General features: G+C 48.8%; 1 protein-coding gene across 2 annotated transcripts; it reads left to right on the top strand.

Moving 5' to 3' along the window:
- The first annotated feature begins 962 nt into the window (after positions 1 to 962).
- On the top strand, positions 963 to 14,459 carry GDPD2 (glycerophosphodiester phosphodiesterase domain containing 2). Of its 2 annotated transcripts, none has more exons than XM_077307448.1 (16): positions 963 to 1,302; positions 3,667 to 3,781; positions 4,960 to 5,063; positions 5,156 to 5,249; positions 6,106 to 6,165; positions 7,610 to 7,708; positions 8,378 to 8,471; positions 8,893 to 9,038; positions 9,516 to 9,598; positions 9,801 to 9,951; positions 11,159 to 11,374; positions 12,205 to 12,311; positions 12,899 to 13,046; positions 13,175 to 13,257; positions 13,593 to 13,621; positions 14,035 to 14,459. In XM_077307448.1, exons 2-16 carry the CDS (start codon positions 3,680 to 3,682, stop codon positions 14,085 to 14,087), a joined length of 1,569 nt encoding a protein of 522 aa, XP_077163563.1. In that variant the 5' UTR covers positions 963 to 1,302; positions 3,667 to 3,679; the 3' UTR covers positions 14,088 to 14,459. The 2 variants fall into 2 exon arrangements, with proteins under 2 accessions (XP_077163563.1, XP_077163564.1); XM_077307449.1 differs by having other exon boundaries at positions 975 to 1,302; positions 12,205 to 12,356.
- The last annotated feature ends 204 nt before the right edge of the window (positions 14,460 to 14,663 follow it).

Here is a 14,663-nt window from a genome sequence, read left to right as displayed (position 1 = left end):
AAAATTTTGGAAAGGAGCCTGGGGAAGACAGGGACCTCAAGTGGCAGAATGCTATAGAGCAGTGGTCCGCAACCTTTTTTAGGCTGCAGACCGGTGGGGGGGGGAGCGATCTGGCCGCTGCGCAAGCGCATTTGCGTCATATGTGGCTGCAAATGTGCACACGTGGCAATTATGTGCATTCACGCCATGCGCAGCTGTAAACGTGCATGCGCTGCACTTTCACGCATGCGTGAAACTGCTACGTATACGTGAAACTGCCGCGCATGCATGTTTGTGGTCGCGCATGGCACAACCGTGCATCCGCGGACCTGCCACGCATGCGCATTTGCGCCGGCGACCGCACTTCCCTCTCCCCCCTCCTGCAAAAAGAAGCTTGCTGGGCCACAAGCTAATCGGCCACTTTGGCGGCCGATTTGCTTGTGGCCTGGGAAGTTTCTCACTGGGGGGGGGGGAGCCATGGCCCGGCACCGGGCTGCGGCCCAGTGGTTGGGGACCACTGCTATAGAGTCTACCCCCCCCCAGAAAAGCATTAATTTTCCACAGGGGAACTGATCTCTGTAGTCTGGAGATAAACTGTGGCTGGCATCTCTTGCTTTGTTAAAGAGCCAGTTGTATGTTCCTGTGTCAGGGGGTGGCAGCCCTTTCCAAATGGCAGTTTTTGGGGTCCTGTGAGGAAACTGCAAGTTGCCAATTGTTTACTAGAACAGTTCTATTTTTACTTCCTGTGCAAGTGATCTGGATCTCAGGCCATTTCTGAGGAGACAAGACAGGAGTGAGGTTCCACCCGCCAACAGGCTGAATGGAGGGATCCCCAGCTCTCGCCAAGAGGTCCTTCCTTGACCGCCCCTACCCTTTGTCTGCCTCGTACCTCTGTCTAATCCAGTTGGTGCGTGGGCTGCCTGCAAACTCTTGCGTCTGGGAGGTGTGAGGGAGACTTCCCCCACCCCGGGCCCCTTCTCCAGTATCCAGGCAGCCACAAAACAAGCTGTCCAGGCCCGAGAGTGAGCGGCAGGGCTGGAGGGAGCAAACACAAAAGCAGCTCCTTCCCTGGCCTGCGGCTGCAGCAGCATCACAACCCACACGCTCCTGCCTCTCCGCCTCTCCCGAGTGCACCTGGGCCTGCCTGGCCCTGCCCATTGGTGGCACAGGCTGCCTTGCCAGGAGCAGTGCAGGGGAGAGACCTCAAGACTGTGGAGGAGCTAGCTCTCAGGAGTGCAAGAGAAGGGCAGCCGTCAGGAAAGGCGCGTTGGGAGGCTGCCACCTGCCTGCCTGGCCTCTACAGGGACGGAGCCCTTGGGCAAGGTGAGTGCGACCTGGGAGGAGTGCCAGGCATCAGGCAGCTTGGAGCAAAAAGGAAACTCTCGGAGACTAACGGAAGGGGAGTCAGTCTGGGGGGCTGGGATTTTACTCTCCCCCCACCCCGAAGAATGCTGGAAAGTTGCTGGCTTAATGGCAATTGGGGGGTGGAGGCATTTCTGAACAACCCGCTCTCTTTCAAGGAAGGCGTTCTCTGAAGATGCCGGAGCACAGTGGATGAGACACAAAAGTTGGTGGGCTGGAGAGAAGCGTTTCCGTTTCGGTTCCCAGTTCACCTTGGGCAGAATGCACTGGCTGGAGTTTCGTTTACAGGCTTCTTCTCAAGTGTCTTTTTGCAATGGAAATGGGTTTCGAGGGATATTTGTTTTAAAAATACACGTGCTCCTCCATGGAGGAAGTGTGTTGAGAGTGAGGGGGGAGAGAAGGCTCTGCAGATTTAAGAGGCTGATTTCTTCCTTCCTTCCTCAGTAGCATTATGTTGAAAGGCTTCCAGCTAAAGTATGATTGTGTCAACAAGAACAAAAAAAAATCTGCTCAAGTTGAGCAACTTCTTTAGAAGAGAGAAACCGGGTTTGATTTTTGTCCCACCCACCCACATTTCCAGACTCATCAAAAATTCAGAATGGTTGGTTTTGCAGGAAATAAATGAGAATATTTGCAAGAGGCGATTGCTCATTTTACTACGCTTTACTAGCCGTGCCATACCTTTGCCCTCCCTTTGCTGGCACTGTGGCACAATCTCTGCATGAGGAAACTGGAGTTTCTGAGCAGCGGCACAACTAAACTGCTCCCACCCCGCCGCCTTGTGCACCAAACCCTGCAGCCTCTCTGGTCTCCATGGAAACACCTTCCCCAGGTCTGAGAGGCCCTGGCGGGGTTAGAGCTCCTTTGCCTCTCCAAACTGCTTTGCACAAGACCCACTTGCCTTCGTGGAGATGGTCTTTCATGCCCTTATGCCCGATAGACGTGTGAATTTTTTCCACTTGCCGTGATTGCCTGTGAGTCGCTAGGCCTGTAGGTGCAACTTTTGGCTAAGCTGGCAAACATGTTTATTGCACAAAAAGGTGCCCAGCTCTTTCCCCATAGAGTTATGTCTGTGTGTGGCGGGGGGAGCGTATTTTCTCCTTTAGAGCACGTTGGCTCAGAGGGACCCCTTCTGTCTTCCTTGCACTCCTTGTGCCAATAACTTTCAGTGTGGGTTGAATGTCCAGGGATAGACTTTGCATTCAGCTGACAGCAGTGCAGGAAGTGGGTCTGCTGCCTCATTCCAACTTTAGTGCCTTTTTTGCGCCCTCTGTCAAAAGACCCCCTGCTTCCTACAGCAAGCACCTGGACAGTTTTCTGACAACTAAAAAGGTAAAGGTGGAAGCAAAGGAAGACTACTGTGGAAGTCGTGTCTGACCCTTGGGGTGACGCCCTGTAGCGTTTTCTTGGCAGACTCAATACGGGGTGGTTTGCCATTCCCTTCCCCAGTCATTACCGTTTACCCCCCAGCAAGCTGGGTACTATCATCCCCATAGATTCCAAGCCATGTTCCTGCATTGCCCAGCAGGGCACCCACTGAGACCTAGAAAGGGATAGTATCTATGCACCAAATGTGAATGAGGCAGAGCATTATACAGGAAGCAGCACCTGCCCAGGGTTGCCAACAACCTAGAGAAAAGTGTTCTATTTAATAGATTTAATGTGTGGAAATAGGCTGATGATGTTTTTCACACCATAGGGGTAAATAATATTTTGTTAAGTTACCGTTGAAGGGGGAGGACACTCTTACTTCAGACTGTTGGCAGCCTTAAGCTGCCATCTGGGCAACTTCTGGGCAAAACCCTTAAAAAGACAGCACTGTGGGTTTCAGTTTTCATGCTCTTGTGCAGTTCTCTCTCTGTGTGTGTTGAATTAAGTTCCTCCTCACAGTGCCAGCCTGCCCTGGCCTGTTTGGGGTGGGGAGGCCAGGGTGTGACTCACTGCACAGGTTTCCATTGGCCTGCTGCCTGATATGGATTAGCCGCTGCTGGGAATCTGTCAATGAGTTTGTGCCAGGTGATGAGACTGGGCAGCTTAGAACCTCAAAGAAACCTGAACACTTGGAACCCACTCAGACCTCATCTGTTCCTGGTGCTGGAGAAGTTCGGTGGATGGGGAAAGGGAGAGGGAGAGACCGGCTGTGCGTTCAAGTTGGATCACTGGTTCCTCCTCTTTCCCCATTTTGCCACTATCATTCCCTCTTCTGGGAAATCCCCTCTCTCTAGGACACACCATGTGAACAGCCCAGAGCCAAGAGGAGGCCACAGTACGCCCTCAAGGACCTCTGCTCTCAAACTCCTTCCTGTCTGGTGCTTTTTCCTTTAGGGCCTGCCTCATCATGGCAAAGGATGAGGACTGCTGCCACGCCTGTGCCACATGCCTGTTCTGCCTTTACAGCTGCCGTTGGTCATGCAGCAAAAAGCATATGAAGACCAGCAAGGTGAGCGCAAGACTCCAGGCAACATCCTGGGGGAGAAGTGTGAGGGCTGTCCAGATTTGGTCAACTAGTAGCGGCAAGGTTCAAGGGCTGGTTTAGGCTCTGGAAGACCTGGGCTCAGATCCCACTCTCCCAGGGACACTTGCTAGGTGATCTCGTGCTAGTCCCTCTTTCTCAGCCTAGTCTACCTCCGGAGGGTTTGGTTGCGAGCATAAAATGGGGGACGTCAGACAATGAGTTAACACCACCTTGAGCACTCTGGAGGAAGTGCTTGGACAAAATATGCACTAATAAGGAGGCATGTTCCTAGGCTTTTTAGCAATGTCAGGCTCTGGAGAGAGGTGGAAGGATTGCAAGTCTGGACCTCCTCCACTTTTTCAAAATAGCTAGGCTATATTTCCTCACCCACATCTTTGGCTGATGCTTATACACCATTGCAACAACAAGTTTTATTTCCTCTTCTCACATTTCCATGATGTGCCCAAATCCCGTCCAGTGGGGTCTGAGTTCAGGTTCTTGCTCCACCACCACATATCAGACAATACAACAGCAAAAAGAAGGGGGAACGCTGTCTGGTCCATCTCATGGGCTGCCACAATGGATAGAAGGTGGTGGTTGGCCCGGGGGGCTGAATCTTCTTCCTTCCCATCCCTCCTGCAGTATAGCACCAGAAAAATATGCAAGTATGGAACTGGACAATGTCTGTTAGGCTGTGGGAAAGGGGCAAAGTCTTGTCCCATTTTTGCATCTGGTAAACAGGTCTGGTGTGATTCTCTGTTTCCATTTGTTTATTTGCCCAGAGGCAAGAGTGTCATACACAGAATGTGTGTGCATGTGCATGCAGGAGCAAACACAAGAAACTGTAGTATGCATATTCAGACTGTTGTCTGTTCTGCCAGCAGCTTTCTCAGGCAGAAGTTTTTCACTTCACCTGATCTTCACTGGCAATGTCAGGGACTGAACCTGCAACCTTCTGCATGTAAATCCACTGCCCTTCCACTAAGCCTGCAGTCACTATCCAGTTCCAGCCCAAACATCCCTTAGAACTAGACAAGCTTAGTTTGAAACCCCGTTCACAATGCAAGACAAGAATGCAGCCAAGCAGGTGCAGAGTTCCACTGAGCAAAGCTTCCTAGTAAGAAAGGGTGTCACTTTTTCTAATCCAGTCCTTTGCCTTGCAGTGTGACTGTGCCTGGTTTTTCTTCCTCTTCTGCGTGTGCCTTTTCACACTGGCCTGGCTTTATCTTGCCCTCGTTACCCTCAACGATTTCCACCTCCTCAATGAGTGAGTAGAAAGCAAGTTCCCACACTCTGCTACAGACCCCTCCATGAGCCAGGCTGGCTGTGGCTTTACCTGCCCTTCTTTCTGCCCGACAGGTTCCTCTTCCACAAGTTGGAGTGGTGGCTTGACTGGTCAGTGGTGATGCTGTCCGGAACGGCAACTCTGGTCACTTACTCAGTCCTCCTCCTGGTATGATCTTTGCTCTGGGCCTTCTTTCCGAAACACCCCGTCTGAAATTCCCTGGTCCAACTTTGGGAAAGTGGCTGAGTAGTGAACTCCCAGAACACAATGGCCCTATCTGCTACTTGATGTTCATGGCCTGCCTAGGCTAGAGGCTTAAAACAGCTTAAATGCTGCAGTTGCTCTGCCTGGCTGGGAATGCAGCCTTGTGAGAAGAGCCAGCTTGGTGTAGTGGTTAGGAGTGCGGACTTCTAATCTGGCGAGCAAGGTTTGATTCCCCGCTCCCCCGCATGCAGCCAGCTGGGTGACCTTGGGCTGGCCACAGCACTGATAAAGCTCTTCTGACCAAGCAGTAATATCAAGGCTCGCTCAGCCTCATCTCCTTCACAGGGTGTCTGCTGGGGGGAGAGGAAAGGGAAGGCGACTGTAAGCTGCTTTGAGACTCCTTCGGGTAGAGAAAAGCGGCATATAACCAAATCTTCTTCTTCATAGGCCAAGGTTAAATCAGTGTGATGAGAATACCAACTTACTCTTTTTTAAAAAATTAAGAAGCTTCTAGTTCTCAAGAGAAAGTGAAATCTCAGGAGCCAAAAAGGGACGCTGAGACAGATTTTGGCACCCTACGTGTTCAAGAGGGAACTTTACTAGCAGTTGTAGAATTAATTATGCAGAGGAAGCAAATGTTCATATCAGTATTCATAATTCTTCACATTCTCTTTTTCTATGGCCAGAACTGGGCTACCTCAATGTATGATTCTGATTTGGTGCCGGCTCAACAGCTACGCTTTGCCCTTCACAAATGTCAGCATCTCCTGCACTGTTCAGAAGGAGCCCTCTAAACTGACTGCTTTCCCTTTTATTCCAGGTTTTGGCGCTCGCTCTTCAACTTTTCCACCAGCCCTTGAAGATCCATTGGCTGCACAAGGTAACCTTGCCCATGCCCCCAGTTCTAGCTTTTACTTTCAGGGTTGCTCCACCTTAAGGATTTCCTAAACAGAAAGTGTGATCCCAACCACAGATTTCATGATGCTTGATAGCCATGATTAGGATTCATAGCTTCCAAGTGCGGGTACTCCCAGTATCAGTCTAGCCTATCTCATGGGGTCCCTGTGAGAATATAATGGAAGAAATCAGAAGCGTGCATGTTGTCCTGAGTTCCTCGGAGAAAGGGTGGTATAAAAATGCTCTAAGAAGAGGAGTTGCTTCTTATATGCCGCTTTTCTCTACCCGAAGGAGCATCAAAGCAGCTTCCAACTGCCTTCCCTTTTTTCTCCCCACAATAGAAACCCTGTGAGGGAGGTGAGGCTGAGAAAGCCCTGATATTACTGCTCAGTTGGAACAGCCTTATCAGTGCTGTCCGGAGCCCAAGGTCACCCAGCTGGCTCCAGGTGGAAGAGAAGGGCATAATCAAACCTGGTTCACCAGATTAGAAGTCCACACTCCTAACTCCTACACCAAGCTGGCTCTCTGAGAAATTTGCAAGCAAGATACTGCAAATTAACATGCAATAAATCAATAGCGTGTTAAGTAGCTTACAATCACAGCTTCCACGCCTCAGTTTTGCTGCGTTTGCATACAAAATTGGTACATAGAATACCAGTTGTGCTTTGAGTTGATAAGTGCACAGATGCTGCAGTGTTGTTGGATGCTGCAGCATTTTATCCTTTTTCCAAGGAGTTCAGGGCCATTTGCATGGGCCAACATTCCTCACATCTCTGAGAGTGCGAGAAACTGGCCCGTGATTCCCGGTGAGTTGCACAATAGAGTGTAGATTTGAACCCAGCTTTCTTAGATCCTAGTCAGACACTCCAGCCATTACACCATGGCTTCTAGGGGATGAATAAGTGTAATTCTACAGCGTGTGTGTTTTCAGGGAGCTAGAAAACACACAGAAATCAGAAGTGTGGAAGCTGATGTGTTGGCTAGGATCTGAGAGACCCAGGTTTGAATCCCCTCTCTACCAGACAGAGCGACCTTGGGCATGTTATACTCTCTCCCCCTTACCCATCTCACAGGATTGTTGTGAGGATAAAATGAAGGTGAGGAGAATGCCGTAAGCCAGGGGTAGTCAACCTGTGGCCCTCCAGATGTCCACGGACTACAATTCCCATCAGTCCCTGCCAGCATTTGCTGGCAGGGGCTCATGGGACTTGTAGTCCATGGACATCTGGAGGACCACAGGTTGACTACCCCTGCTAAGCTGCTTTGGGTCCCCAGGTGGAAAGACAGCATATAATTGAATAATCTTTGCTAGGAGGGCTTGATTATCTCTAAACATGCTTCTCCTTTCAGAATAAAGCTTTTCTGAGCAGCTGGGAGCCCCATTGCCCTATCCAGGTGTTTGAAATTGCCCTCCCTGTTTCTTCCAGGTCCTCCTGATCCTGACTGTGCTTATAGTAGCAGCTGCTTTTGTGGGACTGGAAATCCAGTGGGCAGAGCAGTGGGAAAGTGCTCACATTGCCTTACAGGTGAGTCCACAGTCAATGCATTCCCTTCGAGAATAAGGGTTGCGTTTCACACTACAGCTGCCATAGGGATTTGAATTGTGCTGTGCTTGTGTGTGCCATGGGATTCTGACATCGTTTCTTATCCTGTGTATCTTTGATTGAGTCATGGTAACAACCCAAGCAGCTTCTAAACGAGTAAGCCAGTTTTTCACATGCATATTTGGGGTTGGCAGTTGCATGTGTATTTACCCTGCTGGGTGTTGTGCTGCACTGCAAGGAATGTAGGAAGCATCCCAGGAAAGTCAGGGGATACCCCCCACCCGACCCCCAAGGCCATACTCAGTGCACAGACTGGAAAGTAATTCAGCTAGGCTGCAGCTGATGGCTTTGTCACCAAGGACCACAAGAACTGATTCAAACTGTGTGTATGTATGCAGCTGGTTACATGTGTTCCACTACCCGAGTTCCTTGGAACATGACCTTTCCTTCAGGGTGGATGGGAACAGCAGACCTTGCTGCCCTCTACCCCCATGCAACACAGGGTTCTGGGTGACAAGTTTGTGAGGGGGGCCTGATGTGACCTTTGTCTGTGCCCTGGCATTGACCCCTCTTCCCCACCCTTTTGGGGGCGTAGTCAGTGAATTTCCTCCACTGTCGCAGATGACACTGCCTTTTCCTCTGCCATACAAGGCAACAGGCCCCTTTCTGCACATTGGAGCTGTGGTTGGTGTGACGCTGCTTGCCTGGCCAGTGGCAGACTGCTTCTATCGTACATCCCGATCAGGTACCGGAGAGACCAAAGCTTGCAGGTTGGGGCTCTTAGCTGAGGTCAAGGGAAAGTTACTTTGGGCCTCCTCCACCCACCCTCACTGCTAAAGCGCCTTCAGCAAGACACTGATATCTTTTTTAAAAATCTGTTTGGATTTATTCGCGAGCTTGTTAAATCATATGGTGCTGCAACAGAGTGTACCAGAATGAACTATGAGGCCTGTCAGCAATCCCGAGCTATCATTCTGTTTAGCACCTCATTAGAAGGAAAGAAAGAAAGGGAAGGGAGCAGGGCAGGTGTTCATAATGGATGCTCTCTTACCTGGGAGGGCTTTGCAGGGATGGGGTTGCAAGTCTTATGATCCATCACATTCATGGCTGCAGGAAGAGCACCTGCCATGGTATCTCATGTGCATTTTCCATTTATGTCTTGGCAGCCCTCAGAGTACTTCTCCTGCTACTTTACCTCGGAATAGTAATTGCTTTGTATCTGGCTCCACTGGGCATTGACTCTCCCTGCTTTATGGAATATAGCCAGCTGCCCCCCAAGCCACTTCTGTTTGGGCATCGTGGGGCTCCCATGGTAAGTAGCCACTTGCTGCTGCAGCCCAAGGGGTTACACACTATGGCACTGAGTTGCATCAGTTAGAAAGGCAACTATTAAATGTTTTGAATACATTATTTAAATAAATTGGAGCTGGATCCAGAGAAGCTGAAGGAAGGTGTTGGAAGGCTACTTGCTTGCTTCCCTCCAAGGTGAGGGCCCTTGGAGGCTGAAGGGTCTCTGTATCCCTGGATTCCTCCCAGACACGAGCAACAAGAACCAACATAACAAACCATCCTCTCTGGGACTTTTGCAGCCTCCCCTGGAAACCAGGGTCTTATCTGGCCATGGGATTACATTCGTCAAGACTTACATACTCAGTGCTGAGTTGCCACTTCACAGATCACTGCTGCATCTTCCCAGTGACTCTGGGAGTGCACACTGCAGACCACAGCCTCCCAGTAAGAGGCATCAAGCTCTGCAATCACAGTCCCATCACTGTTGTTCTCCCTGCAGCTTGCACCTGAGAACACACTGATGTCCTTCCAGAAGGCAGTCAACTGTGGTGTGCGTGTACTTGAGACGGATGTCCTGGTGAGGTAAGGGCAGAGGAAGACAAAGCAGATGTGTGCCAGGAAGGGGGAGCTTCCTTGGACTCTTGAGGAATCATTCAGAATCTTTCACTCATTCCTAATAATAAATCTCTTTTGCTTTTGTCTGTTTTTTTAAAAAAAAGAATCACTTGTTCCTCAGGAAGTAGAGATGAGTCCAATATCGGGCCAAACTCTTTCTTCTTTCCAGTGCTGATGGAGTCCCTTTTATTATGCATGATGAGACGCTCATTCGGACAACAAATGTGCAGGAACTCTTTCCTACTCGGGCCCATTTGAACGCCAGCTCCTTCAGCTGGTCAGAGCTGCAGCAACTGGACGCTGGCAGCTGGTTCTTGCAGGTGAGGGCCAGAAGATGAACATTGTACAAATTCGATTTAGAAGGATGTGGCTCACATGTTGTACAAACAAAGGGCTGATCTGCTGAATCTCCAGTTAAAAACAATTCTCTGGAAGTAAGCACTGGGAAAGAACTTTTTTTTGCTGGAGGACCTGGAGAGCCGTTACCAGTCAAAGTAGACAGTGCCAAGTACAATGGATCTGTAGTCTGATTAAGTATGAAGCAGCTTTATGTACTTATGTGTGGCTTGGCTTTTTTGCAGAAGTCACCTCGAATTAGTTGCTGCCTTCTGCAGTGCATCTGTCCTCTGTAAGCGGCAAAATAGAATATGGCTTATGGGGATTCTGCAGTATTAGAGGCCTTTCCATCAGAAAGGGATGGGGAATTGTTTTTCTTAGCAAATATTTGTTTTGATTAAGGTTTACACTGCAAACTCTTGAAAGTGACCCTTGCTAAAATAAAACTCATATGCCGTTAACTAAAAAGCAGCATAAGTATGGCAAGACTTCAGTCTGTGAGCAGGAGCAAGCCTCTTGAAGCCATTGGGTCCACGGTGACCACAGCCATGGAACAAAACCTCCAGACTAGGAATGGCAACATCTCAGCAGGCCCAACCCAACAGAAACAGGACAGAATTCTATGGGCAGCAGGGTCACGTGGCAAAGCCCCTAGAGGTCCCCATGATCCATGGGGGTAATTGTGTCTTACCATCATTGCTAAATTGTGGTCCCATACTTTTTTCTACTAGTGAATAACATAGCACGTACATGGCCCTCTCCTGTTCCATTCATATGTGGTTGGGCAGGCACACAGAACAGGGGCTCCTGCTAAGCTGAGGCTGCCAGCTCTGGCTTGAGAAGTTCCTGGAGATTCAGAAGATGAGGCTCAGGAAGGCAAGGATTGGGGAGCAGATGGACTTCAATGAGGCATAACGCTAGAGATCCCCATTCAAAGCAGCCATTTTCTCCAGTTGAACTGATGTCACCAGGAGATCATTTGTAATAGGGGAGATCACTTGTAATCTCTTACCACCACCTGGAAGTTGGCAACCTTAGCCACGCAGATCAGTTGTGGTTCTTCGAGATCTCCCAGGTTCCTCAAAGCCTGAAAAATATTTTTGGGATTTCTCCATGGTCAAAAGGTTGAAAAAGGCTGGGCTAGAGCAATGGGTTCTGACATACTCTCACTGGCTTCTTCTGCCTTCCCAGAAATACCCCTTCCCCACAACACAAAGCTTCTCAAGCTCAGAAGAGGCCATGATCCATGCGCAGAAGATCCTGTCACTGAATCAGCTGCTGGGAGAGGCTGCGAGACACAACACATCCGTCATGTTTGACTTGCGGCCTGAGGAAGATCCCCAGTATGAGCACCTTGTTAATGTTACTGTAGAGACCATCCTCCAGTCAGACATTGAACCTGAGCTGGTGAGTGTCGCTGTGCCTGGGGCCAAGCATGGCTTCTAAACTAGAATCCTGGGAGGCGGTGGGCTCCACGGGAGGTGAATTTTCTGACAAAGGGAGCAAACCGGCTTGTCTTGGAATTTAGCCTTGGTTCAGCCTGTCTCTTCCCATCTCCCTCCCCCAGCTACAAAATAAGAGATCACTTGGATACATCACATGATGCATAATTATCCAATTAAAGTCTATGCTATCTTTCTATATCCTGCTTATGCATTGCTTTTCCTTGGCAATATATTTTAACGGTCTTCATCACACATAGAATAAGTCTTGTAATTTTGGATACAGTGCTGATCCTTATAAGAGTTCTGCCTAGCTAGTCACTACTATTCTTATTGGGTAGATTGTAGAACTGAGGCTGAATTTTAGACTTGAAGCAAAGGTTCGTCATCTCATGCCCCAAGGTACCTCACAAGTTCTTATCATGAAAGTACACATCTAACAAACAGGTAGAGACCACCTCTGAACACAAGGGGGAGTATTTGCCCAAAATTACTCAAGTCTTTCCTTGAGTTAGGATTTGAACACAAGTCCAAGACCATCTGTCTTATTGTGTCAGGTCAACTCTTGACTGTTTAAGCTGGAAGCCACAGTAGGGCATCTGTTCTGCCTTTCCTCTTAGGATATGAGTAGCAAGTCTCTCCCATTTTTACCTCTGCCATCTCCCCTAAGAACATACAACTTCACGCTCTGGAGTGTGCCTTGTGACTCTGTTTCATTTTCCATTAATTCTGTTAGATATGCCTGGAGAGAAGGGAGAATAAGGAAGCATGCATCACTTTTTATGTTCTCTCCAGATTCTGTGGCTGCCAAATGAATTTCGAGAGCAGGTCAAGCAGAGGGCACCCAGGTTCCAGCAGGTCTATGGCCGGAAGAGGCTGAATAACGAGACGGATGAGTTGCTGTATGTTAACCTGCCCTACCAAAATCTGAGCAGCACTGAAATCAGGTTTGCCGGGGAGAGGGGGTACTAGACAGTGATACAGGCCTGTGCATAGTCCACACAATTTGTGGGCCCAAAAATTAAAATCTTATGCATTGCTATGTGCATTAAGCTTCTAGAATTTCTAGCTCCAGAGACAAGTTTAATGATGTGGTTAGTCAGTAAAATCTTCAAACTAGAGAGGAGCTAAACAAGATTGATACAGTTCAAGAAATAAGGCACATGAGTGATCTGCATAGCTATCATCCTTTCCCATTGCTGGCAAAAGCAAAGTAAATTAGAAAGTATCTGGAGCAGACCACAGACTCTAGACTGTTCAGTAAAGATGATACCTGTCCCTAGGTACTGAACAATCCTCGAGTATGGTAGCCAATGTTAGAAGGTGATGAGCTGGCACTTCATGTCTTCAGTTTCCCTGTCTCTTCCTTCTCTGGGAACCAGCTTTCTCTCACTGCACATTAGAGACATGCAAAAATTCTTCTGTAATTACCGTGTTGTGTTGGTACTAGTGTGTGTTCCATTCCTCCCCTGCCCCCATTCTTTCCTAGAGAATACCACCATGACAACATCTCTGTCAACTTGTATGTGGTGAACGCTCCATGGCTCTTCTCTGTCCTGTGGTGTGCAGGAACCAGCTCAGTCACTACTAATGCCTGCCATGTGCTGCAGAAGATGGATCACCCTCTCTGGCTTCTGGTAGGGGCCATCCCAATCTACCCACCGCCTCCCTTGCAGTGTGGGTGGATGCTTAAGAAAACGGACAATTGCCAGTTTACTACTTCTATCCTCCCACTAATTACTATTCCCTTTGTTTCTCAAACCAGCCTCATGCCACGTACCAAATGATCTGGATTGTTACTGACTGTGTCTCCTTGCTGCTGATTGGCTGGGCCTTCCTGCTTCTAAAGTGAGTAACCTTTGACTAGAGTCTTGGCTCCGGATGCAATGCCAGCTCCCTTCTGTATCTGGAAAGGAATTGCCAACTGGCTTGCAAATATGCAGAGGTAAAGACAGAGCTGATAAATCACCCCGAGGGCTCCATGGGATCTGTCTCATGGAAGCTGGAGCAGGCCTTTGATTCATGCAAAGTACACAAGTGAAGCATTCTTCTTTAGCACATGGGCATAAGCCCTTTTTTGTTGTGAACTACAGCTCAAGGGGGTATCTTCATGTTCACAAACCCGGCACAAGTGGCAAAACATGAATCTCTTTGAACTAATTCTTCTCCTTGTCTCCTTACAGAAAGTGGTCTCGGACAAAAGAGGCATCAGGTAAAGAGGGATTGTGGATTTCTTGGAATGCTTGACATTGCTGGTGCCTTGCATGAGTTGTAGCCCTGTTAAATGTTAGAGTCATTATGCATCATTGTTGGTGGATGCAGAGCTTCAAAGGTGGGGTGTACATATGAATGCCCCCAGGACGCTCTACTTCCCTTGCAGCTGCAATATTGGCCATTTATCACATTTGTGCATTGAGTCTTCTACCACACTTTCCTTTTAAGACAAATCTGCTTCATTTCAAGGCAGGGCTCCTTCAGTTGGTCCACACACACCTCAAATGCATTAACAATTTAAACATACAATTGCATACTGAGCTACTCTCAGTATTCAGGACCACTGCAGCAAGACTGCCAAATTCCAGCTCTGGGAGTCCTATACTGACACCCATCTCCTTGTTCTTCCAGGTTCTGACTCGGATGTGCTACTGACGAAGATCCATAGCCTTCTGTCTGAGTGACAGGGAAGTAGTCTGAAGAGAGCTCTGGGACCTGCCTCTCCTGTGACTGCGTCTGAAGCCTCTCTTCCTAAAAATACCAAATTGGGGTTCATTGACTGCTACAATCCACTGGTGCTGAGGCAACCTCCTTTCCCCTAAATCCAAGAGCAGCAGCATTTGTGTTGCCTTGAGCCAGGATAGACTGGACTCCTGTATTTCAAACTGTACCCTTCTCTACGCTGCACAGTACTTTGCTAGTACTGTTTCCCCTGCGTAGTGGATTTATACCATCTGGGCCAGAGGCTGGGCTGTGAGAAGTGACAGGATTCTTTTCACTGTGGCTTAAGCGTTTGTAAATAAAAGCACCCTCTGTGGGTTTGACATGGAAACAAATTCTGATTCTTGGGGGGGGGGGGCATTTTTCTTAAAGCCACCTGCAAGATTTACTGCAACATTCACCCCATCTGCTGGAAGTCTGTAGACTGCTACATACGAAAGTGGTCTTCTCCAGTTCCCTGAGGGCTAGTAAATAAATGCTTCCAGCCAGGCACCACCCTATTGCTTCAAGTCCAGTACTGGTAAATTGTTTCCCCTCCA

This window comes from Paroedura picta, chromosome 13, assembly GCF_049243985.1.
Source record: "Paroedura picta isolate Pp20150507F chromosome 13, Ppicta_v3.0, whole genome shotgun sequence".
In the NCBI taxonomy this organism is placed as follows: domain Eukaryota; kingdom Metazoa; phylum Chordata; class Lepidosauria; order Squamata; family Gekkonidae; genus Paroedura; species Paroedura picta.
The sequence above is the reverse complement of the archived record's forward strand: the minus strand, read 5'-3'. Positions and strand labels throughout refer to the sequence as shown.

What these genes read in the sequence shown, in the direction of transcription:
- GDPD2 (XM_077307449.1), top strand. Translation starts at nt 3,680, where the DNA reads ATGGCAAAGGATGAGGACTGCTGCCACGCCTGTGCCACATGCCTGTTC. An exon ending in GATTTCCACCTCCTCAATGA is followed by an intron (nt 5,064 to 5,155) that starts GTGAGTAGAAAG and finishes TCTGCCCGACAG; the next exon opens with GTTCCTCTTCCACAAGTTGG. An exon ending in ATCACCCTCTCTGGCTTCTG is followed by an intron (nt 13,047 to 13,174) that starts GTAGGGGCCATC and finishes TTCTCAAACCAG; the next exon opens with CCTCATGCCACGTACCAAAT.